Source organism: Solanum pennellii, chromosome 6, assembly GCF_001406875.1.
Source record: "Solanum pennellii chromosome 6, SPENNV200".
Taxonomy (NCBI): domain Eukaryota; kingdom Viridiplantae; phylum Streptophyta; class Magnoliopsida; order Solanales; family Solanaceae; genus Solanum; species Solanum pennellii.
In genome coordinates this window covers 60,655,024-60,678,936 of record NC_028642.1, presented here as the reverse complement: position 1 = coordinate 60,678,936, position 23,913 = coordinate 60,655,024, and the positions used below count along the sequence as shown (strand labels likewise).

The following is a 23,913-nucleotide window of genomic DNA, read 5'->3' as shown; positions in this document are numbered from 1 at the left end:
GGCCCTCAGACTATAGAGCTCATTTATTTATAAATAATATATTTTTTTTTTTTTTAAAAAAAAAAAGTTAGAATGCAATGCTACGGTGGAATAAATTTCACAACATTCAACAGAGGAATCTTAATAATAATGGAAAACAAAAAAGAGCATGGGGATGTTTATTTATTAAATAAATCAAATTGTATATACAGAGGAGATCCAATAATTGGAAGACAAGCTTCGGATAGATAGATATTTCATAACTATTAACTAACTATGATACACAGTTTTCCGCGGTGGGGGGTTTGGACTCCAGGGAACCTGTAATGGATTTCCATGCATGCAGGACCCGTCCCTACCAACTTGGGTAAATAAATAAAGCAACACTATACACTTCACATGTCTCTACATGAAGTAACTGAGAGATTTCTTCTTCCTTGATCCACCTTCTCCATACAATTCATTCCACTGGAGTAACTCATTCATGTTTGCCGATTCTGAAGATACACTAGCACATACCTGCATTTTTAACATGCAACAATGCTTGCATGAGCTCTCCTTCATAAATGCATGCTATTCAATGTGCTTAAAACAGACGAGCTACTAATACTTAAACATTTCATTCCCACCATTCGATACACAACCATTAATCTTCCGAACAAAGCTAAACTGTAACAACAAACCATGTGGCTGGGCATCTAATGGAAATGAAGAGCGTGGAAAGCGAAAAATACTGATATTTATGGTTGATAATAAGAAACCCTTACCACTGTGCAGGAGGCCATATGACCAGATAATCGTGATTTTTTATTTAAACTACAGAGGCAGAGCCTCAGTTGTAGGCTAAGTTGCTCAGACTCTCCAAAATTGTTGCCGCACCCGAATCAGATCCTCCAAAAATGCACTACTTTTTGGATGATCCGACACGCACCCATCAACATTTTTGAAGAGTCCAAGCAACATAGGTTGTAGGAACAATCCCATGAGCTAAACAAAATTGACTAGTTTGCAACAAGATGCCTATATAAAAGCTGAGGAAACTTCAAGAACATGCATTTTAAGAATGCAGAAGATAGTAGAGGGATAGGCCAAGGCCAAGGAAGACAAATGGAATTTTCCACATCATAGCAGTCATTAAAAACAAAATCAAAATAGAGAATACATGCCAGTTTGCAACAAGATGCCTATATAAAAGCCTAGGAAACTCCATGAACATGCATTTTAAGAATGCAGAAGATAGTGGAGGGATAGGTTAAGGCCAAGGCCAAGGAAGACAAATGGAATTTTCTACATCATAGCAGTCATTAAAAACAAAATCAAAATAGAGAATACATGCCATTTCATCATTATCCAGATATGAAGATATCTTCTGTAGGAGGAGAGGTCATCAACAATGTACCATTCAAGCACAGCAACTATGAGGATAAAACATAGGAGCTTAGCATTATAGAAGTGATGGCTTTAGACTCGCCCTAGACGAGGCATTGCACTATGAACAATCGTCTACAACTCGCCTAGACGAGGCATTGCACTATGAATAATCGTCTAACAACTGGTACATGAGCAGCATGAACCTAACTTTTCGACCCACTAATATAATCTCTGTGGATTCTTATTATCAGTGCCTCCTGGATTATCACAAAGATGTTAAGGTGCCAAAATAATTGGACATTCAACTAAAACTCACCTGCATTATATATCTTAGTCGAAGTCCCATACTTTTAGATAATGATCCAACATTGATTGGAAGAATAGCTCTTGTTTTTCTCCAAGGTTTTGGACAAATCCTCAACTCATGAGCTAACTTTTGTAGATGAGTTAGGCCTAGATCCATTTTCTTAACATGGGGACACATTAGACGCATCTCTAGTGTTAGGCTACCATGTCGCAAGTTCAGCCCTGGGTGCGCGGACATGTTAAGAGTGTCCCACATCGTTGGTTGAGAAATGAGTGTTATCTCCTTGTATTATCTTAGGATGATGTGTGCTAGACCTCATTTGCTAGATTTGTCATACTCTGCTTATGTTTGGAGAGAAAAGAAGATGACTAGGAAACAACAGATGTATCAATTTGAGAAGCTACTGATTTTTTTATTTTTTCAACTTTTACATACAAGTCACCAGTTTGAAACAAGCTATTTCATCAAATAGTGATCTCCAAAATTTCTGTTCAGTCACAAAAAGTTCTTCTCAAACTACTTCATCGGCAGCATATAATGAATTGTGACAGATAGACAAGATTTGACACATGACTATCAATCTGCACCCGTCAGGCCCTCACCAAGAAAATTCTTTTATGACCCAGAAATTCTTCAAGGGCCTAACCTTGGACAAACCGCAGCCTCCGAAAATCAAGGATGATGAACTCACCCCTCTACCCTACTCCACTAAACACCAAACTTCACTCAAATGATGCAAGGCTTGAACCTGTGACATAAATCACAAGTCCCTCAACCTTTGCCAGTGTTCGCCAACAAATATATATATTATGAAACCATCTGGCGCTTAATAAAATCATAAATAACTATAGTTTGGACCATAATTATGAAAAGTAGCTATAGTTTGCCTAGTAACAATTCATAGCAGAAATTTTAGAGAGGCGAGAGGCAAAGCAAGAATGAGAGAGATAGAGAGGGATACAACCTATATCTTAATTGAAACTGAGATACACAATCTCCTCTCTCTCCCAATCTCGCTCGCCTCTCTCCTCTCTCCTCCAATCTCACACACAAATATACAGATACAGTTTATTCTGAGGATAGTGATATCAGCTTTTTTTTAATACACATCATACAGATATAATTTTTTTTATGCATGGATACAATTGGTTGTATCAATCGAAGAACATACAGTTTGATGATAGGTGTATCAGTTTATCAATCTAAGAAGAAGAGAAGACTGAACAACAAACAAGAACCCACAGATCATAATTTCGATATACCAGCATTAATCCAATAAGAAAATGAATCAACAGCCAGCAGCCACCCAGAAAATATTGAAGACCAAGAACCACATGTATAGATAAAAAAATCAGGTAGAACTTTAATGGGATTTCGTATTAATATAGCAAACAGAGGGAGAAGAAGAAAGATTCACACAATAAATTGTAAAGAGAGAGAGAGAGAGAGAGAAGGGGAACGTGAGAGGAGAGATTTGCTATAAAACCCCTAGGTATAGTTAATGTTAACTAATTTTTTTGAAAGTATCACTAGGTTGTGTATATATAGTAGCTATTAGTAAATCCTAATAATATCTATAAGACATTGACAATTGGCAAAAGGCTACAATAGGAAATATGGAGAAGTTGAGAGAAAACAATTTACTCGTTAGTTAATTAACTTGTCCGGAAAAAAGCATTGACTAATTCAAACAAGATGGCTTAAGATAGTAGGAAGAAAGCATAAAGTACCATGTTAATAATCAGAAAAGCCAACACACCTGTTCATGTGCATATTTAAAATCATCCTTGTTAAGGGGGCGAACGTTCACACTACTATGCAATGTAGGGACTGGCCTGCTATCTGAAACTGCCAATGCTTTTTCCTGATATCATACAAGTTAAATTACATTCCAGTTACTTGACTAGCAAATGGCTGTATGTCAGACAAGATGATACTCCCTCCATTCCATATTAATTTAATTTTTGAGGTCTTTCATACCCTTTAAGAAAAGTAGATTAAGACATAAATTAAACCTAGTATTCCATTTTTACCCTTATTAATTATTGTCAAATTTATGATTAAAATAAATAAATATTAATAAATCACTAATTCCAATACTAACTAATGAAGGGTAAAATTGGAAGAATACTCTAAAAGTAGTCTTAAAACTAAACAATTAAGTTAATTTGAAAAATGAAAAATGCCTCAAAAATTAACTTAATATGGAATGGAGGAAGTAACTTGTAATTTCCGAAGGACTCTTGAAAATAGCTAGTGGAGAGAAGTTAGAAGAGCACGTTCACATGTCGATCAAAGTCACAAATTCAACCATGTATTGGAAGGTTACCAGAATTATACAAAGCCACTAGAATGAACTCAGTCAACTGACCTTTTTCTCTTTCTCCAATATTTCTCTAATTGGGCAATGAGCAGCTGTGACACATAAATTCTGTGGATGGAAATATAAGAGTTGATAGCATGAACTGTGATATCATAGAAAATGGTGTGTGCGTGTGCGTGTGCGTGTGTGTGTGGGGGGGGGGGGAACCAGTCATTGGGGTGTTAAAACTTCTAAACACATTACAAAGTCAGTTAATATAGTACAACAGGATCATCTACCAGACCTTTAAATCACTTCCGGAATACCCTTCAGTCATATTTGCTATAGCTTCCAGATCAACATTTGGCGTTAACTCTTCCTTGGCCAATATCACTCTCAAAATTTTCTCCCTGTTCGGAGCATCTGGCAAGTTTACCATCAACCTGCATCAATGGAGAGCACTTAACATTACGACTCCACATAAACTAGTAAAACATAAATTTTCTCTTTTTCTTTAGCCCCCCTTCCATTTGCGGATTAATCAGAAAAAATGATTCACTGAACGATTATTACTTGCCTCCGTGGAAGTCTCCTAATAACTGCTTCATCAAGGTCGAATGGTCTATTAGTTGCAGCAAGTACAAGAACTCGCTCCTTGTCCTTTGTACGCAAGCCATCCCAATTCACCATGAATTCATTCTTCATTTTCCGCATTGCTTCATGCTCACCAGGATTTTCTCGTCTTCCTAGCATGCTATCCACCTAATAGACCAGCGAAATGGAAGAAAGAGGAGGGTAAACACAATAATCTTTTCAATTGAACAGAAGATGACTTGCAGTAAAGAGGATGCATTTACATTTACATAACATATAAGCTAAAGAACAACATGATCAAATTAAAAGAGGAGTGCCCACTTATACACAAAAGGCAAAATATATGAGATGCTTTAACTATAACATCAATATAACAAGTTCGAGATGATAAATATAATGTACATTTTACCAACCTCGTCAACAAAAACGACACTAGGCGCTATTTTACTAGCTAATGAGAAGACTGCTTTGACATACTTCTCTCCTTCACCGAACCACTACAATCAAGAAAAAGTTGTAAGCCATTAAAGCAAGGGCTTTAAAAGACAAAATGGGAATACACAAGCAAATATAGGTGGTACCTTTGAAGTAATGCTTGACATTGATATATTAATAAAGTTTGCACCAGCCTCAGTTGCAACAGCTTTTGCAAGCATTGTTTTACCAGTACCAGGGGGGCCAAAAAGCAGTATTCCCTTGCAAGGCTGTAGATGATAGCTTCTTCAGAAATAGAAGTGCATAAATGATGAAAAAGTTGCAACGAACCCTACACCCTATGTCAAGACAAAGAATGAAGAATTCCAATGCAAAATATAGATCCATGTAGATTTTTACAAGAAAATCTTTTCACCTTGGTCAGCTGTCCTTTACAAAACAATTCAGGTCTTTGAAGTGGCAGCATCACCAATTCTTTCAAAGTATCCTTGACATTTTCCAGTGCTCCAATGTCACAAAAAGTAACACCAATATCGCTAGGCGGAATTACGTCCGCAAGTAGTCTCTTTTCAAAGTCATTTTCAGTAACCACATCCTGAAAACTCAAACATCAGTATTTTGCTTCAAGAAGTTCAGAACAAATGGCAACCTTTTGACAAAATTAAGTTTGCCAAAAATAGATACTTCACCTTTAAAGATTTTTTTAGACTCTTAGTTTCATTGTGGATCCCTTGGAAAATATTGACCCCATAAGAAATGCTGTCAGATCAAGTAATAGACACATCAGTATTATGCCTCCTTCTGCCAACCCCCAAAAAATTATGAAGACCCCTTCAGTGACCCAAAGTGGAAAACAAGATGACTAAATAGTACACATCTTCCAACATCATGAATTAGACAGTAAAATTTAATTTGACCTTGCACTGGAGATAACCAGCTTGACCTCTTCTACTGGCGATTCAGTTTTGTGCATAAAGTGATGGCTCAAGGCCCAGCCTATTATCTTTTCCACACCTATCACACACAATGAGAACATGAGAACATATTATTATCATGTTTTCAAACATAAACATCCCAACTTCAAGGAATACATACTCTCACTTGTTAACGCTTGATCTTTTATGCATAAAGTTTCGAGGTCAGGGCAATCAATTCCTATACGGTTCAAAACCTGAGAAACAAAAGTTAGAATAATTCAATCAGTCGGTCAATTGAGGATGCAATTATAAAATCACTACAATACACATCTCCTTTTTAAGTGAATGTCCAACAGATAGAAAGATGAAAACATTCAACAACTAACCTACAGTCTTTTGAAAAGAGATAAGCCTATAAGAAGGTGGATAGAGGTGATATACAGAAGAAAACAGCAAGAAAATGAAAATTGGGCATGCAGCGTGCTAGAGAAATGTTACATGGTTCTACTAATTACAGTGTCCATTAGAACTTCAGAGAACACCGCGTAAAATTTGAATATAGGGGACAAATCATCTATAAATAGTCCTAGATAATATACAGCCCCAAAGCAATGAAAGGAGAAGACAAAAAGGTATTTGCCCTCGGCAAAGAAAGGTGCCTTAAGATGGGGCGAAAGGAGCTCTCACATTGCGAATGCTGACAATGTTTGACTGAGATTTCAAAGTTCCAATATCCCGTTCCAGCTGTTGTTTCCAGTCAGATAATAATGCTTCATCCTGCCACAATGAGACACATATTGAATGCTTCAATAACAGTATTAACATTTGGCAAGAGTATGCAAGAACTAAGATTTTACCTGAGGTAGTTGTATGGTTACTTTGTTGGGGAAAAGACGGGTGAGCTGCTTAATCGTTTTAGGAGTTTCTTTGCTTCTATCATGCAACCTACCAAAACTATCCTGGAAAAGCAGAGACATCACAATGCATGGCTGTCAGTTCTTTTACAAGTGAACATGTTTCTAGAATAGTAGAATGCAATCCATAATTAAGTAAATAGCCATGAAGCTTCAAGGAGATGCCCAATTCTAATAAACAAGAGACCTGGTATCCATAACTCCTAAATCCTAACTATAGATCATATGATGGAAAAACAGGTTTTGTACTGTAAGTCAAATACATTAGTGTAAATAATCTTGATTTACAGAGTGTTGCACAGGAAAACAACATAACAAAGGAAACCCAAGTTAAAATAGTGCAATGCATCTTCAGAGTACATAGATGTCATCTTAAGGCCTCCCCAATTACAACCCAGCTCTCCACCACCATTCAACATGATAGAAGAAGACGTAAGATAGAAAAGGGGAAAAAGTTGACAAGACACACCTAGCAGGAACCTTTAATATGAAGGTAAAGCATATATTTTATTACTATAAGCCAGACACCTCCTTGCATTAGAAAGCAAAAAGGACAAATAAAAGAGATAAACAGATTCACATACTGGAAAAGCAAGGTCAAGCAATGCTGTCTGGTTACTTCCGAACTTTGTAAACAGTAGTCCCCCAGGATGTGACTGCAAAGCATATATGGAATGCTGTCAGTTTTACGAGTCAGAATTGGATTCCAACAGAAAACAAAAAGATAACTATGCCCTTACATACTTTCTCCTTTCGGCTGTCTGTTTGGGTATGGGAAGCTATGACAATAACATTCTCAGGTAAATGTTCAAGCTTAATCTTGAAAGCAGCATAGGCCTCAGGATTTCCCACCATAGACTTCTCAATGTCTTTGACAAATAAAACTAATGCACTAATTTTACTTTCTTTTGAAGCAACCTACAAATATGAAAAAGAGTAGATTAAAGGAAAACTCATTCCAAAAGGAGAAAACCAATATTGACATGAAAATTACCTCAAAAAGTTCATCAACGGCCAGTTTATCAATATCATCACTGTTTGAGCTATCAAGGCGTAGAAAGTCGGCTTTGCAAGAAAAAAGGTCAAGTTTCAGCAAGAAGACATGCTTATTTATTTCATAATGGTGGTCAACACACAGATGAAGCTCTTTAAAATGAACAAGTGTAGCAGAAAACTACCAGCACAAAAAAACCCATGATCTTCCTCGCAGCGACCACCAAGATCATTGCCCTCTGGAATTGATCTATCAAACCTGATCCCAATCTTAGAGGACTCATTATCTTCAAATGCAAGAACCACTTTGCCCCTGTAACCATATGTTGGACCCCTGTGATCACGTACATGCCATGATTTGCAAAATAAAGAAAAGAGTCAAATTACAATACACACATCCACTTTTACTTGATAAAGAATAACAAGACTTCTACTAAACAAGTCAACCTACACAAGCAATTCCTAACTGCCTTATACAAGCCATTCCATACCATATGATTGCTTTGATTGAAAAACATAGTAAAACTTTCAACCATTTGAAATCAGAACATTATATTTGTATTTTCGACTCTAAATCTGAATGAATACAAATTTGCATCATCTTCTCAGAGTTCATGAGAAGTTGAAAACTATAGCATCTAGACAACACAGTAAGACCATAGCGTTAAATAACAGTCAAAATTTAAACACATCTACATAATAAAATAAAGTCATGAATTATTTCAACTTCTTCCATGAAGGACCACTTTATATCCGGAGTTACTCGATCATTCAGAATAAAGTCTATAGTCAATCTTACTTTTAAAATTTGTAAAGAAAACAAACTAGTCAGATGGGAAATATAAAAGGTTCGGAATGATTTACTATTTCTTAAGAGGTTTGAATGAATATATATTAAGACAATATTCCACTTAAAATTCCTGAAGTATTTGACATTATTGTGATGTAATGCAAAATTACTTTCATTCTAAGATAAATAAATATTTGAAATGAACTTCCAAAAATTATTATCTTTTAACCGAGAAATCCCTGAGGTCCGAAAGCACACGATTGGAAACTCATGCCCATTTACCCTTGTCTACTTAAACACCAGGCTTTTGCCTGCAGTATGGTTTGAACACATGACATTATTAATCAATAAATTTTAACAAAATACTTATTATTAGATATTAGCAGTATTAATTATAGAACTTATAGAAAGTTAACCATAGATATGAATGTTCTTTTTTCCATGACGATTTGAACAAGACATCACTGTTAGGAATCAAATTTTCAATGGAGTACCTCAAAGGTGCTTGCAAGGGAGAAAAGCCTGACTGTAACGGACCAACATACTTCACTCTGTCACCTGTCAAAATTAGAAATCTCACATTCAGGATAGACAGAACTACAACTACGAATCAAAGACTTCAACCCCAATTCTCTTTTATTTTCTTGTTCTTTTGAAAGGAAAGAAGGGTTGGAGATTCATAATCCAACATATACATAACAAACATAAGTGGTAACTCTACCATACAGACACAGACACGGGGAGAGAGGAGGGGGGGGGGGGTCTTCGAAATATACACTCACGGTGAACACCAACACACCCAATTACCTTTCTTAAAAGTGTAGTTTTTGGATGATGCAGTAGATGCCTCCTGCTTAGGCTGAGCATGAGAACTTACTGTAGAACCACCAGTTATATCAGCCTCAACACTTGAAGCTGGCTTCTTATTAAGGTGTAGTGCAGCCACCTGGGCAGCACGTTTAGCAAAGACACTTGCTCTCTCAGGCTTTGAACTTTCCTTCACAGAGTCAATGTCTTTGGCAATTGACCCCTGCATGATGTTCGAGAAAATCATGAATTGCAGGATTCAGTGATTGAAACTGCCTCCCAAACAGAAAAAAATATACATAGTTTAGTGTCCACCCTCTCAGTTTCACTTGACACCCCAATATATACTCAACTAGTTCGACTGCAGGACAAGTGAAAAAAGCAAACATTCTTCAAGTGAAATTGACTTTCAAGTTATACTAACTGTGACTTTTTAGTTATTTCCCTCACATAAAACATCAATATTCTGCTTCTACGGCTAGAAAAAGTAATAAATGGAGGATCAATTATTAATAAGATATCATACATGTTGAAAATTTATTCATAAGATATCAGAACTTCATTCATTTGAAAAACCTGAACAATGAACTCAATTAGTAGGGGATGAGAAAATTTTCAATAGTAGAGACAATGAACTCATGCAACGTTTTCATAACAAATAGTAATATGCGGATTTTCTGATTATAAGCCGTCCTGCACATTCCCCAGTTAGTAAGATCAAGAAACAAGAAAACGGGCAGACGACCATTAGTTTTAAGCAGTAGTAAAAATATATGTATTTTGAAATCAGCAGCAAATTTGGAGGTTTGGAGACAAACCCGGGAGTCTAAAGGGCTGAGGTCGAGCAGGACTAAAACAGAGTATTTGGAATACAAGTTCAACGACATAATTCATGTGGCAGATGTGGAAGTAGGGATTGCTACACAAGTAATCTCCAAGAAAGAATCAATAATCAAGAAAATGGGGAGATCGCTATGATGCTAAACATCGTATTGGTGCGGGATGAATGCTCACGTCTGATGTCTTGTGTGATAAGCATGTATTACCAAGTCTTAAAATCAAGATTTATAATATGGTGGTTAGATCAGCTATATTGTATGGGGAGGAGTGTTGGCCGGTCAAGAACTCGCACATTCAAAAGTTGAGAGTAGCGGAAATGAGAATGTCAGGATGGATGTGTGGATATACCATGAGAGATAGGATCCCGAATAAGGTGGGAGTGACCTCCATGATGGATAAGATAGGGAGGTAAAACTGGGATGGTTCGAGCATGTGAAGAGAAGATGAAGAGATTCCCAGGTAAGAGAGGGTGGCTATAGTGGGTATTAGGAGAGGTAGAGGATGGCCGAAGAAGTCTTGGGGAGAGGTGATTAGATTATGACATGGCACACTAACTGCTTACCAAGGACATGACACTAGATAGAAAGATATGGAGGACGAGGATTGGGTTGAAGGTTAATAGGTAGTTGGGTGTTGTCTAGGTTCCTTCCCGATGTTGTTATTAGTACTTTCTAACTATCTTATTCTTCAATCTTAGTATTACTTGTAGTTATTGTATTATTTGTAGTTATTATATTATTTGCTGCTGCTACAATTCTCTCTTCCATTGTTTTCAGCATGGCTCTTCGCTACTATATTTGCTTTAGACACTTGTTTTTTATATGCTTTCCTTGAGCTGAGGGTCTATCCAAAACAATCTCTCTAACTTCACAGGGTAGAGGTAAGGTTGCATACGCATCACCCCCCCAAACCCCAATTGTGGGACTATACTTGGGTATACTGTTGAAATCAGCAGCACAATATATGCATAAAAGGAAAGCTAAATTTTTTTATCAAGATGTATAAAAGGAACACTATTTTTTTTAACCAAGATGTATAAAAGGAACAGTAACAAACCATGTTATTTCTACAATGATCAAATAAGAGAAAAATAATTATACATGGTAGAAATATATATATATAAGTAACAGTCATCCACAAGCATTTATGGTGACACAACATTCTGTTGAACGCTAGAACCAAGGGGGTGAAACAATGGGAATGCCGATGTTATATAAACACAATCAACTGAGCTTATCAGCATTGCAACTGAGTGAAGATTCATGATGTTCTTGACCTACAAGATAGATACTAATTTGTTCCTATCTTTTCTCTTGTGAGGATCAATTAGCTTGGCGCAGATGTCCCTTACAGCTTTCAATAAATTTATTGTGTTTCATGAAAAAGAGCATACAAAAACAGCAATACAAGTTAGGTAAATATAAGGCTTACACCAGGCAGTAAAAGAGAATCAACTATCAGTAGCCTGACACCAAAGTATTTTGCAAGAGCCTTGGCCAATGTCTCCTGATAGATTTCTGAACCTGTGAGCAAGCACCGATCAAAAATATAATATTATTGACTAAATTGAACATATCGAATAGTGATTACTGTAAAACATCCAAAATACAAATACTACCTGCTGGACCTGATAACAAAATCCTAGGGCACAACGTGGGGAGATCAGGTGCATATTTTATGAATTTGTGACACTTCAAATGAACGTAAGTGGAAGAAATCAGAACATTCTTCGTGGTTTCACTGTCATGGATCATGAAAAAAGAGAGAACTCAATAAAATAAATTCCACCAGTACATTTGGGACATCCTACATCTAGCACTAGACACCAGCAACATATAAAAAAAAAGGAGAAAAACGACACACAGGTACTACTGAAAAACTCAAAAGACAAGTCCAGGACACAAAAATGAAAAATTACAGGCTGCAACACAAAGTAACGGAGTTAATAGAAGATATGAGTGCTCTATAGCAACGATGAACACTACACCAAGTTCAACATACAAGAACATTAAGAATAAAAAGAAGTTAGTCTAAAGTGTAATGAAGTTCAAAAAAAGAGTAAAATCCCAAGATAAACAAACTAAGCTTGGATTCTCTTTTTATTTGTTTGCCTATGATGCAATATGAGGAAACAGTAATAGCATGCACATATTATCTAGGAAAATGCATATCTAAAGAGAGACAATCATATGCATATCAATCATAACTAGGAAAGAAAAATGATAAACACATAACTCCAACTGATAAATAATAATACAGAATTAGTAAAATCAGAACTCCATTCATACTTTTTCTTATTATTAGGAATATGAAGAACTCCATTCATACTTTTTCTGACTGGTAAAAGATCAACTCCAGTCACCCTCATAACAATACTTGAAGTTACCGAAACAATTGAAAGGAAAAGCACCAAAAAAGTGCATCAAATATTTGGAAAACAACAAAAAGAATGACAGAAGATTATTTATTGCTTGAGATCAACGTGCTCACCTCAAATAGTACGGAAAATTTTCAAACGAGACCTCAATACTTTTTGAATCAAGTACTCCTTGTTGTAATGCATCTTTAAAAGCTTGGCGCCTGGTTGATGTCAAAATTGGCGGGTCAAGATCTCTGAGTAATTCCCGTATTCCCCTCCGATCTTCAAGAATTTTGGAAATGCTACCACTTAAATCAAACTCAGAAGATCCGGCAAGCACTCGCAGTAGAGGTCGCAATTCCTGAGCTACCCCAGAGATCTTCCCTATCTCCGCATCGACTGAATCAAGTGCACCATTATCAAGATTCAACTTCTCATTTCCACTGTCAGGAGATATAACACCAGTCTTCTCACACAGTGAAACACCAGGCAAATTGCTAAGATTAGAAGCATCCTTCATTTCAGCATCTAAATCATGTTTGTCTGACACTCCATCTGCAGCTGGTAGTCTTGGCAATTCCGAACTTTGTTGCAAATCCTTACCATTTTGAGATGACGGCGGGAGAAGGGAAGACTCTTTCTGAAAATTTGACAAAGATGCGAGGGTTGATGCCACCGCTACTGTGGAAGGGTCCCCTGACCTTGCCTCAATGTGTAGTCCCTTGACTGATCCACTATGAGCCTCAAGTATGCTGACTTGCCGTGGCAAACAAGATTTGTTGTCGTTGGTGATTTTTTCAAATATCTAAAAGAGCAAGTAAAGGAAACCATTGATTCTTCCATTACTAACATTGATATGGAATGCACACTTTTTACATGTATATAAAATCTCTACAAACAGAAGAAAATACATCGGAGAAAAGGATACATAAGCATGATCACCCGACGAGCCAAAAACCATCTCATCACCATCATTGAGAGGCACAGTAGAATTTTTTGGGTAGACCTTGCCATTGACTTGCACATCACCTTTCTTGCCAGTAATTTCAAGTAGAGTAATGAAACCTCCTTTCTAGACATATAGAAACATAAACAGAATGAATAGTGTGGGTTTACGTCACAAGTGGGAGAGAAAGGAAATTTAGTTATACTACTTCAAACAACAGCAAAAGAGCACCTAGAAATGTTAAGTTCACCTCTTGCTCAATGTGCTTCAGATTACATAAAGATTTGCTAACAGAAGGGTCTCCTATCCACAAGTCACATTGACGACCTTGACCAACAGAATATGTGGGACGATGCATGACAACGTGAGGATTCTGCAAAAACAAATGAAAGTCAACTAGTGAGTTAATTATAGAAGGTAAACAATTAAGCAAGTAAAAATAAACAGTTCACATTTATGTGCACTATTATTTATTTGATAAAATGTTCGTTTCCTATGGGCAAATCTCGGTATTGGGAAGTTCTCTGGTTTGTTTCTCAAAAAAAGTGGTAGAAAAATTTAAGGTTGAATTGTTTTACAGAATAGACAGCTTCTGAACCAAAATTTAAAAAAAAAGCAACTCAAAATATATTTTTGTGATCTCCTGAATAACTTTTTGGATTATTTTCTCACAAATACGATTATTCATCAAACCAAACACTTTCCTTGGGGAAAAATATTCCAATCTAAGTGCCACCTTAATTTTAACCACAACCAATTGAATTGGGGGCAGTTTTACGGTTGTGCCCAGGAATTAAGTTGAATTGAGACATAGGAAGCATGGACACCAAATCTAAGTCATCGTCAGTCCAACGTCAACATCCTTCAACATGCATCCAATACCACCCAACCATTTTCTTGATAATTTATTTTATTTTAAATCCAAACATCCATAACACATGACAACATCGCCCTTCACATATTTATGTTTTTGTGAAGGTTACAGATCTTATTATATCTAAAATAACATATAGGCCTCCTATATAAAAAATATTTTATTCTTAAAAAATTGAAGGCAAAACTACCACTGGAGAGGAGATGAAATATAGACTTTATTTGTTACATTTTCGGTTTCCAGGCTGTACATGAAATACATAAGATGATAGATTTCATTAGATTGCTTCAAAATTATAATCTTTTGTACCAAGGCTTTTCCAGATTCCAGACTGTCCTTTCCTGTTCCCAATTACCATCTTGTTGTAGGGGTCTGTTTCTATTTATAACAAAGCAATCCACTATATATATTCTATAGAGCTTTGTTTATCATTAAAGGGAATTCTCTATACATAGACCTTGGTGCAAAGATAAAAATGATCCGTGCAGCGTCCATATGATGTAAGCACAGGCTAAGGAATACACCACCATATAATGACATAAGTTAACATGTAAAAGCCTGCAAATCGAGGTACGCACAAAAAAAGGTCAATGCTGGTTACACTACAAACTTCGTTATTCACAAAAAAATTTCTCAACGCATTAATGTCCGTACTCGTCAGAAAATATTATACTCAATGAGGTATGGAAACGGGGAGAATGGAAAACTGGTGTGTTTTCTGCGAAATTCTACAATCTGTTGGGCATGGAGGAGCACACTTTTCTGGGGTTCCAAGAAGGGTTTGTTTCTTCACCTGATAGCTACGAAGGGGGTGATTTTGACAATTGAGAACCTGAGAAAGAGGAGGATTCATGTGTAAATAGGTACTTCATGTCTTAAGAGCTCGGGTGAAGACGTGATTTGTCTTCTTCTACATTGTCGATAGTGACTTGATTGTTGTGGGAAATACTATGTTGGTTTGTTCTTCAATGAGTGATACAGGGCACCATCAAAGAAGTATTGCTTAGTTGGACGCTTAAAAGGCAGAGGAGAAGACACAAGGCGTGGGAAGTAGCTCCACTAGCACTTGGCACTTCAGTGGACAGTGTGGAAAGAGAAAAATAGGAGAGCTTTTAATGGAATAGAGAAGGATTGTGTGCTTCAGATATAGTTTCTGATCCCTCATTTCTTTTTTGTGCATTTGCAAGGTCATTTGTAGAAAGTCATTTCTTTTTGTAAGGTTTTCTGTAGTCCCAAGGAAATGGCAGTTAAGGCATGAGAGCAACACCCTGGAGATCCCAAGTCCGTCTTCCGTCTCTTGCATAGGTATATTGAGCAGCCTCAGAGGGATAGAGGGATTTGAACCCTCACGATTTTTAAAGTCGGCGGATTTTCCTTTTACTATAAATTTCATAGAATACCAGGGTAAACAATGTTTACAGAGTGCACACTATTTGATGGAGGCATGCGCAAGATGACTAATTTATGAGTGCAATATCTAGCTCATCCTAATCATGGGAACAGTTTATTAAATAGTAATTGCTCAAAAGATTCTCAGGGTAATAGTTTGTTTTTTTGATGAAATAAAAATTCTCAGGGTAATAGTGTACAAACACATCTCCAGGCATCCAGTAGATCACCAATTATAGCTCCAACATAAGCACACTTGACAGTGGAATAAGACCACGGTAAGAGGACATCTCCAATTGAATAGACATCTAACAAAAACTAAGATGTATAGTTTAAAGAAAAATCAAGTTAATTGACTCTTAACTTCTTCATTTAACCTTTAAATTCTACAAACTCCTAGGTAAAGAAATTTTATGGATTTAGGTGTGTAAACACAGAGATCTTACCAATAAAGCTCAAAATGGACTTGGAATACATATCTAAATTCAATATGAACAACGGTGAAGGACGGTTGATATACAAAGTCAATATCGCACTAGCTGAGCATTAAGAATGTGGATAGCAGAAATGAGAAGCCATAATTTTCTCCATACAGGTCAAACTTGAAATGGTGAGACTGAATACCCGACAGAAGTCTGAAATTTTCAGTTTGGCTCGTTGGACTTGAAGACGACAAGGCTAATTCCACAAATATTTTATGTAGAAACTCCAGCAGATTAAATAACTAAGACATCAACATTACACAAAAAATAAAAATATAAAATATAAGTAGGCAAGAAAGAAGTATGTCACTCCATTTCCATAGTTCACCTCTTCCTCCTCTAGCCTATTATGCCCCTGAATAATTTAGATGATTGAGGTCCTTTCTCCTGAGACCAAAATTAGATGGAGGCTCAAAAAGCGCAGCAGTGCGCAATCCTGTATGCTTTGTCTTTGGACCATCAGGGACCATTTTTGCCTTTTTACCTTTCAACTGAAAGACGCTACGTCCCAACAGTTTATCTTCACCGATTCACCGAGACTGGAGTTTCCAGTGGATGAATTGCCTCCAAGGGCACCATTTAGTCAGGTGGCTGATTTCAATTGTAGTTGTGTTTGGTTCGAACTCCTAAATCAAAGGTGTAATTAACCATTGCATATGATGTACCATTGAGGCTGATTTGATGTATAATTGGGATTTCGTCAACAGAGTCAGAGAATGACGTCTATAGACACACCCCTGGGTGTGTCCTCGTGGTCAATGAAGTGGGTTGAGAATCATGAGGCCTAGGTGAGTCCTTCCTATGTGTCCAAGCTTTTGTGGACAGAGTTACCCAACACTTGTGCTGGTAGGAGGCAGCAGGTACCCCTAGAATTAGTCGACCTGTGCAAACTGGCCCAGGGACCACAGCACACAAGAAGAAACCTTTATATACTCCCCTGGGTACTGTCCCTTTTCACTACAGATTGTGATTGAGCGGTTATTCTGGTCTAATTTCATTGTAACAAAGAGTTACGAACTTGTTAGAGAGATATGTTGGCAAAAAACCTTATTACAGTTGCATGCAACCAATGTTGGATATAAGTTTTCCATGTTCTTTTCTTAAGAAAACAAACATAACATACTGGGTAACTGTATTCACATTATTAAACACTTAAAAAACATTGAGAACTATGAAATCCAAACTCACAGGTGCAAAGCGGGAATGGATGCAAATTTAAATGTTTTGTATTTATAATAGCTCTGCACAGATTAAGTATTTAAATTCTTTTTCCTCTCTTAAATTTTCCTCCCTTGTTCCATGGTGGGAGAGTGGCTGTGTCAGTGCAAGCAGAGATCATTTAGGTATCAAATTTGACCAAAAAGGCTACATATTTTCAAAAAATTTATCTTCACTGCTTGTTCTCATGCTACTTTTCCCAGAAAAAAGGCTCAAAGATTATCATGGAAAGTGTAAGAAGAGAAACCTACTTGAGAGCACTGGGAAATAAGCTTTCCCCATGCAGCCCCAACATTAGATTTCAGCTGCCGCTTCTTACCCCTATTCAATGTCGATCCATTCAACTTTACCTTCTCAGCATTAATCACCGAATGACCTAGAAGAAGTTCAGAAAGCCTCAATTAACCAAACAAATTATGCAAAAAGATCCGACTTTTGATAAAGTCAAAGAACATGCAAGGATAAAAGCGCACCTAGAGTGATGGGTGATACCAAAGGCTCGCCTTTCACTTGATTTTCCGGTGATTTTAGTGGCAGAGAAGCATCCGATGACTTCAAAACACTAGCACCAGCCAGATCAGCCGATCGTACCTCTTGCTCAGCAGATTCCTGTCCTGATTCATTCACAGCACCCTGTGTTTTCTGCCCTATGGTATCATTAGTTGATGACAACGCCTCCACAGCCTACAAAGCCGACCAAATAAATCAAAAAAAAAAATTGCAGCTACATGCAAACATGTGGTATGGATGCATCAACAGATATCATCAAATCCGAACCTTGGAGCGCTTGCCATTAGGGAGAGGAGAGGAAGGAGAAGAAAGAGGTCGTTTGGAAGAAGAGGAGCCTCGTCTGGTTTCGACCATGTTCCCCGTAAATCAGATCCAAAGAGAATTACAGAAAATGGATGTGTAGAGAGAAGGGAGGATGAGAGAGAAGGGGGAGAAGGTGAATGATTGCGGGGTATCAGTTATGAAGCTCCGCCGGATGCTGAATTTATTTATAGGAGAAGGTGGGGAGTGATGCGGCAAAGAGGGTTCATCAAGTTCGGGTGAATGGTGGTTTTATAGGCTTCGGGTGGGCAAAGGCCGCGTCAACTCTCAACCTCATCATCAATCATGATGATTCATGGGTTTGGTTTTATTAACGAAAAAAGAAATAAAGTGATACTTTGAATTTTTGAAAAGATATTTAAATTATGCAAATGTTTTATTATTTTTTAAATAATTTTGATTGATACATTAATTTTTTTATTTATTTGGCATGGAGAATATATGTACTTTTTAAAAAGCGTGAACAAACTAAAAAAATGAATATAATTTTATTTTTATAAGTATTTTGCTATATAATTCATAGGGCCCGTTTGGATGGGCTTAATAAAAGCAGCTTTAAAAAAGTACTTTTGAAAGTGCTGAAACTTATTTTTAAAATAAACAGTTATGTGTTTGGATAAAAGTGCTGAAGTTGTTATGCCAAACGTGAAAAGGGAAAAACGGAAGAAAGAGATGTTATGGTTATGTGGGTAATTTGGAGATTGTATAAAAATATTAAGGGCAAAAATATAAAAAAAGCACCCCTACCCCAACTTTTAACTTTTGGCTTAAAATAAGTTATTTTGAGTATTGTCAAACAGATAAATAAGTCAAAAATCAGCTTTTAAGTCAGTTTGACCAGCTTTTAAGCTGAGCCAAACAGGCTCATATTCTTGTTTTTCTTATTATTTTAACTTTTCTCTTTATTAATTTTCTTTTTTCTTTCTTTCTTCTTCTTTAAAAATTCATTGTCATTTTCATGGTAATTTTTCATTTTCAATGTTATTTTTTATCACAACTTCACCTCCTTTTTTTACTACTATTAGTTTGATTCTCTTCAACTTTAAAATTATATCTAAATATTTTATTACATTTCGAACAATTTGATAACTCACTAGATTTCAAGATGATTAGTAGGTATTATTTACTTTTTAAAATCCAAATTTCACTTAAATTTTTTCAATTTTCGGAGAGTTTGATTCTTACAAAATTATCATTTCTAGTTTTGAAGTTATATGAAATGAGATAAATTAATTGATGATACCTTCAAAATTTTAATTTTCATAAAAAGAAATAATTAGTTTTGTTATCAATATCACAAATACTAGAAAATAGTATAATCTTGAAAGAAACGAATTTGACCGAAGAAGAAGAAAAAAAATGGAGGGGCTCAACCTGACGTAGGGGTGGGGTGAGGTGAGGTGAGGGTGGGAGGTGAAGAAGAAGAAAAAAAAGAAAATGAAGGGAGGGGTAACTTAAAAGTATGAATTTAAAGTGAAATTAAAATTAAAGTAAATAAATCAAAAAGTAAAAGAGAGAAATAAAGAAAACTTAAAATTTAAAAAATATATATATTTCAAATTCAATTAACATGTGTCACACAATGATTGGTGTGTGATAACCACTTGCTCTTTAAAATCTGGTATTGATCGAAAAATGATGTAATAATATATGATCGAAATTGTTTAGGGGGTAATAGGACGATCTCATAGTATAGGTGTCTTTTTGATAGGGGTGGGCATTCGGTATTTCGGTTCGGTTCGGTTTTTTTTCCGGTTTTTTCGGTTTTCGGTTTTTGTAAATTGCGTACCGAATACCGAACCGAAATATTTCGGTTCGGTTCGGTTTTTGTTAATTCGGTTCGGTTTTTTATTTCGGTTTTTTAATGGGCCTGTTTAGTGGGCTTTTTAAAATTTTAAACTTTACAATTTTTTCAATTTTTTGTTTGATTTTTCAACTTAATGGGCTTTGATATTTCAACTTAATGGGCTTTGATATTTCAACTTAAAGTTTCTTATTTTTTTAAAAAAATATATTTAATATTAATAATTATTAAATATAATATAATTTATAAATTATAATATAATATTTCGGTTTAAACCGAAATACCGAATTCCAAAGTAATATGTACCGAAAACCGAACCGAAATACCGAAAATACAAAAAATTAAACCGAATACCGAACCGAAAACCGAAATACCGAAACCAAAATTCTGAAAAATTTCGGTTCGGTTCGGTGTTTCTGTTTTCCGGTTTTTATGCCCACCCCTACTTTTTGAAATTTTTAAACAACTTGAGGTGTCACTTTATGTCTTTTCTCTTTATTCATCGATATTCTCACTTATCAATTAAAAAATATGTTTTTTTAAAATTGAGTACTTGTGATTTTCAATATTGGAGAATAAATTTAAATGTCGCACATTAAAATTTTGATCATTTTAATGTCAAATTATCTCAAAAAGATCTAACTACAATTTGACTTTAAAAAAGTGAAAGATAAATAAGCTCCAACTTCTTTCCCTTTGTAAATAATAAAATAAAAAGATCATATGTCACAACCCAAACTCGAGGGGTGCAATCGGCACCTGACGCCAGCTTCAGTCGACCCTCCTAAACCCTCGAGGGGCACAACTGGCACTTGTTGATGGTGCATAACAACCACACATAATCAATAAAACAGACTAGTAAATTTCTACTTACAAATAAGTCCCTACTCAGCAAGGTCCCTGACAATCTCTTTATAAAGAAAAAAATAAAGTAATAACCAACTAGCACAAAATCATCAAGGTCACCATGGTATCTAGGAAAGCATACATGTTGTATGGACTTCGAAACTACTATGATTTCTATACAAAAGTTGAAAACGGGTATATATCTAAATAATATGTCAAGGACTATCAATTGTCAACCAACACGAAAGCAAGTCAAACATGGCCAATAACGTTGCTACAACCAAGCACAATAGTCTGCAAGCCTCTACAAATAACACTAGGACGGGATAGGTCTAAAATTCTTAAACAACAAAACAAGCAAACCTCTTCAACTCTGGCAACCCCTAAAAGAAAGGAGTCAGCCAATCAGCAAATAAAGCAGTTATGTTATAGGTTTGTCCGGTCATTACTGGGGATTTGCAAGCATGAATATAGAGCTCTAAGGCAAGGGTTGTCAATACAAAATAATACATCGAGCGTCAAGGTAAAATGAGTGTTAAAAAACTGAAGTATAAGTATAAACGGAAAAGGGAAGAGGTGTAACAATACTATAATACATTATATCCCTATAACAATAAAATATAAGCATATATCCAACAATAACCTGACCTGGCTTCATAAGCCCGACAAGTACAAACAAAACATAATATCTATAGGTCTTAACAAGTGCAAACAATTGTTAATACCCATATTAGCCTCTTTATCTGGATTCCAGTGGTAATTTGATTTAAAAAACTAGCTAAATGTGCATGTATCATGAGTCAATGCAAATCTAAGGGTCCATGGTATAATACATATATATTATTCGTATGTACAATCTACCTGATTTGTAGTCATGGTTTATCCGACCTGTAGACTTGAATGAGTTAAGGCTGTTCAAAATCGAATCGAAACTGATAAGTCGAACCGATAAAAAAGTTATTGGTTTATAGTATTGGGTTATTGGTTTAGTGATTTTGATAACAGTTTTAATTTTTTTGTTATCGGGTTATCGATTCTTAACGGTTTAATGTTTTTTCTTAACGGATTAACCGATAACCTGATAGTAAATTAAATATTTATATTTATACCATTTTGTATATAAAGTCCTCGACTTAGAGTTTAATTTCCTACTTTTATTTTTGGTTGTCTCAAACACTTGATTATTCTACGATGTAAAAGTGTTTGCCTTTGAGCAAGATGTAACTTGTGAACTCAAGTACATGGTTTATTTGGTTTGTCACCTTGTTTCTAAGTGATTTTTAATATTTTTTCTTTTGAGTCAAATCTTAACGGTTAAACCGATAACCGAACCGATAACGATCGAAAACCAATAAACCAATAACCGATAAGCCAATATCTTAATGGTTCTATAACGGTTTACCATCACTACAAACCGATAACCAATAAGTCAACTCGGTAAACTTCAAAACCGAACCGAATCGACCGATACACAGCCCTAGAATGAGTTTATATGTTTAAGAACCCTACATTGTCAGAATCTATTGAGGCCAAAACAAACTAGTAGGTAGTAGCCAAACGATAAAACATCATAACAATTACAAGTAATCCTAATTAATCAAAACAAAATTATAATATGTTTTTCTAGGCCACTAAGTATTGGACTGATAGGCATTGTATCATATGGTCGTAGAGAATTAAACAAGACAAATATACAAATTAAATAATGATGATACACTGTTGTACAAGCTTAGACCATTAAGATCACAAGGAAATAGCCTCAACACATCTTCCAAATAGAAGCCTCATGATATCTGTATAAATTTCAACTGAATAATCACAATGCAACAGTGTGGAAATCAACAAGGTTGCAATAACGAGCAATAACCACCTTATAAGGTGTTAGGTCATCACTATGACCAACCAACTTTAACTCAACAAACAACATAGCAATCTCTAAACAACCAACATCTAATAACAACAATTAAAGGCTATTAGCATCTCATAAGGCGAGCTCCTCAAGTAATATAACAAGGCGCACTTCTTGCCACTCAATAACAAATCTCTATATGCAACACCTAAAAGTGGCGTAACATTTTTTTCACTTGATCACTTTCAATACATTTATAATACAATTTTAATACATATTACAAAGAACAATTTATTATTCACATATAATACAAGTTTTTATTGATGAATAATACATTTATCATATTTTAATACACTTATAATAACAATGTGTCAACTTCTTACCAAAAAAAAATATAAGTAAAAAAAAAGCAATTATAATACATATATAATTCACTTTTTAATATATATTGTAGATTTAACATTGTATTGTTATATATTGCTAAAAATGATGATAAATAAAAAAATTACATAAATTCGTAATTATTTTTAAAAAACACTCATCTAAGTAATTCTTTTCCTTTTATGTTCCACCTTCGAACTTATACTTACTTTTTTAAGTAAGTGGAATGATATTTTACATGAGATATTGACTATTAAAAGTAGTATATTCCTAAAGTATTGTTTTGCTCAATTAAATATATTTATATATAAAAAAGTTATTATAATTTATCATGTATTATATGTGAAAAATTAAAGTTAATTTTTTGGAGGTACAAATGTCTTAGATATTTTGTAGAGTAAACATCTTTGATATTTATACTTAAAGAAAAATCTAGACACTCTAAATAATTAGACATTTATAGTAAAGTAGAAATATCTAGATACTTATTACATAGTTACTCTCTCTGTCCCTAATAACTTGTTCTTATTTTTTTTTTGAAATGACATAAATATTAAGAAAATAATAATTGATATAGTGAGTTTGTCATTTATCCCCATTAATTATAAAGTGAATGAATTAAAATATTAAGATTTTCAAGAAGTTCTACATTTTTCAAAGTAATAAATTGAGGGTATATAGAGAA

At 35.3% G+C, this 23,913-nt stretch overlaps 1 protein-coding gene across 1 annotated transcript; it reads right to left on the bottom strand.

Moving 5' to 3' along the window:
- Positions 1-127: 127 nt before the first annotated feature.
- On the bottom strand, positions 128-18,613 carry LOC107023153. Its single transcript, XM_015223739.2, has 27 exons — positions 18,295-18,613; positions 17,991-18,201; positions 17,769-17,893; positions 13,805-13,927; positions 13,537-13,680; positions 12,740-13,413; positions 11,868-11,989; positions 11,681-11,772; positions 9,410-9,632; positions 9,097-9,160; positions 7,998-8,146; positions 7,814-7,884; positions 7,564-7,737; positions 7,404-7,475; positions 6,763-6,864; positions 6,593-6,682; positions 6,084-6,159; positions 5,906-6,002; positions 5,678-5,747; positions 5,404-5,583; positions 5,135-5,257; positions 4,967-5,050; positions 4,537-4,721; positions 4,264-4,402; positions 4,029-4,088; positions 3,417-3,521; positions 128-498 (listed from the first exon to the last, which is right to left on the bottom strand). Exons 1-27 carry the CDS (start codon positions 18,379-18,381, stop codon positions 385-387), a joined length of 3,756 nt encoding a protein of 1,251 aa, XP_015079225.1. The 5' UTR covers positions 18,382-18,613; the 3' UTR covers positions 128-384.
- Between the last annotated feature and the right edge of the window lie 5,300 nt (positions 18,614-23,913).

What these genes read in the sequence shown, in the direction of transcription:
- LOC107023153 (XM_015223739.2), bottom strand. Translation starts at nt 18,381, where the DNA reads ATGGTCGAAACCAGACGAGGCTCCTCTTCTTCCAAACGACCTCTTTCT. An exon ending in CCCTTGCAAGCACCTTTGAG is followed by an intron (nt 8,147 to 9,096) that starts GTACTCCATTGA and finishes ACGTGATCACAG; the next exon opens with GGGTCCAACATATGGTTACA. An exon ending in GTCTAAAAAAATCTTTAAAG is followed by an intron (nt 5,584 to 5,677) that starts GTGAAGTATCTA and finishes TTGAGTTTTCAG; the next exon opens with GATGTGGTTACTGAAAATGA.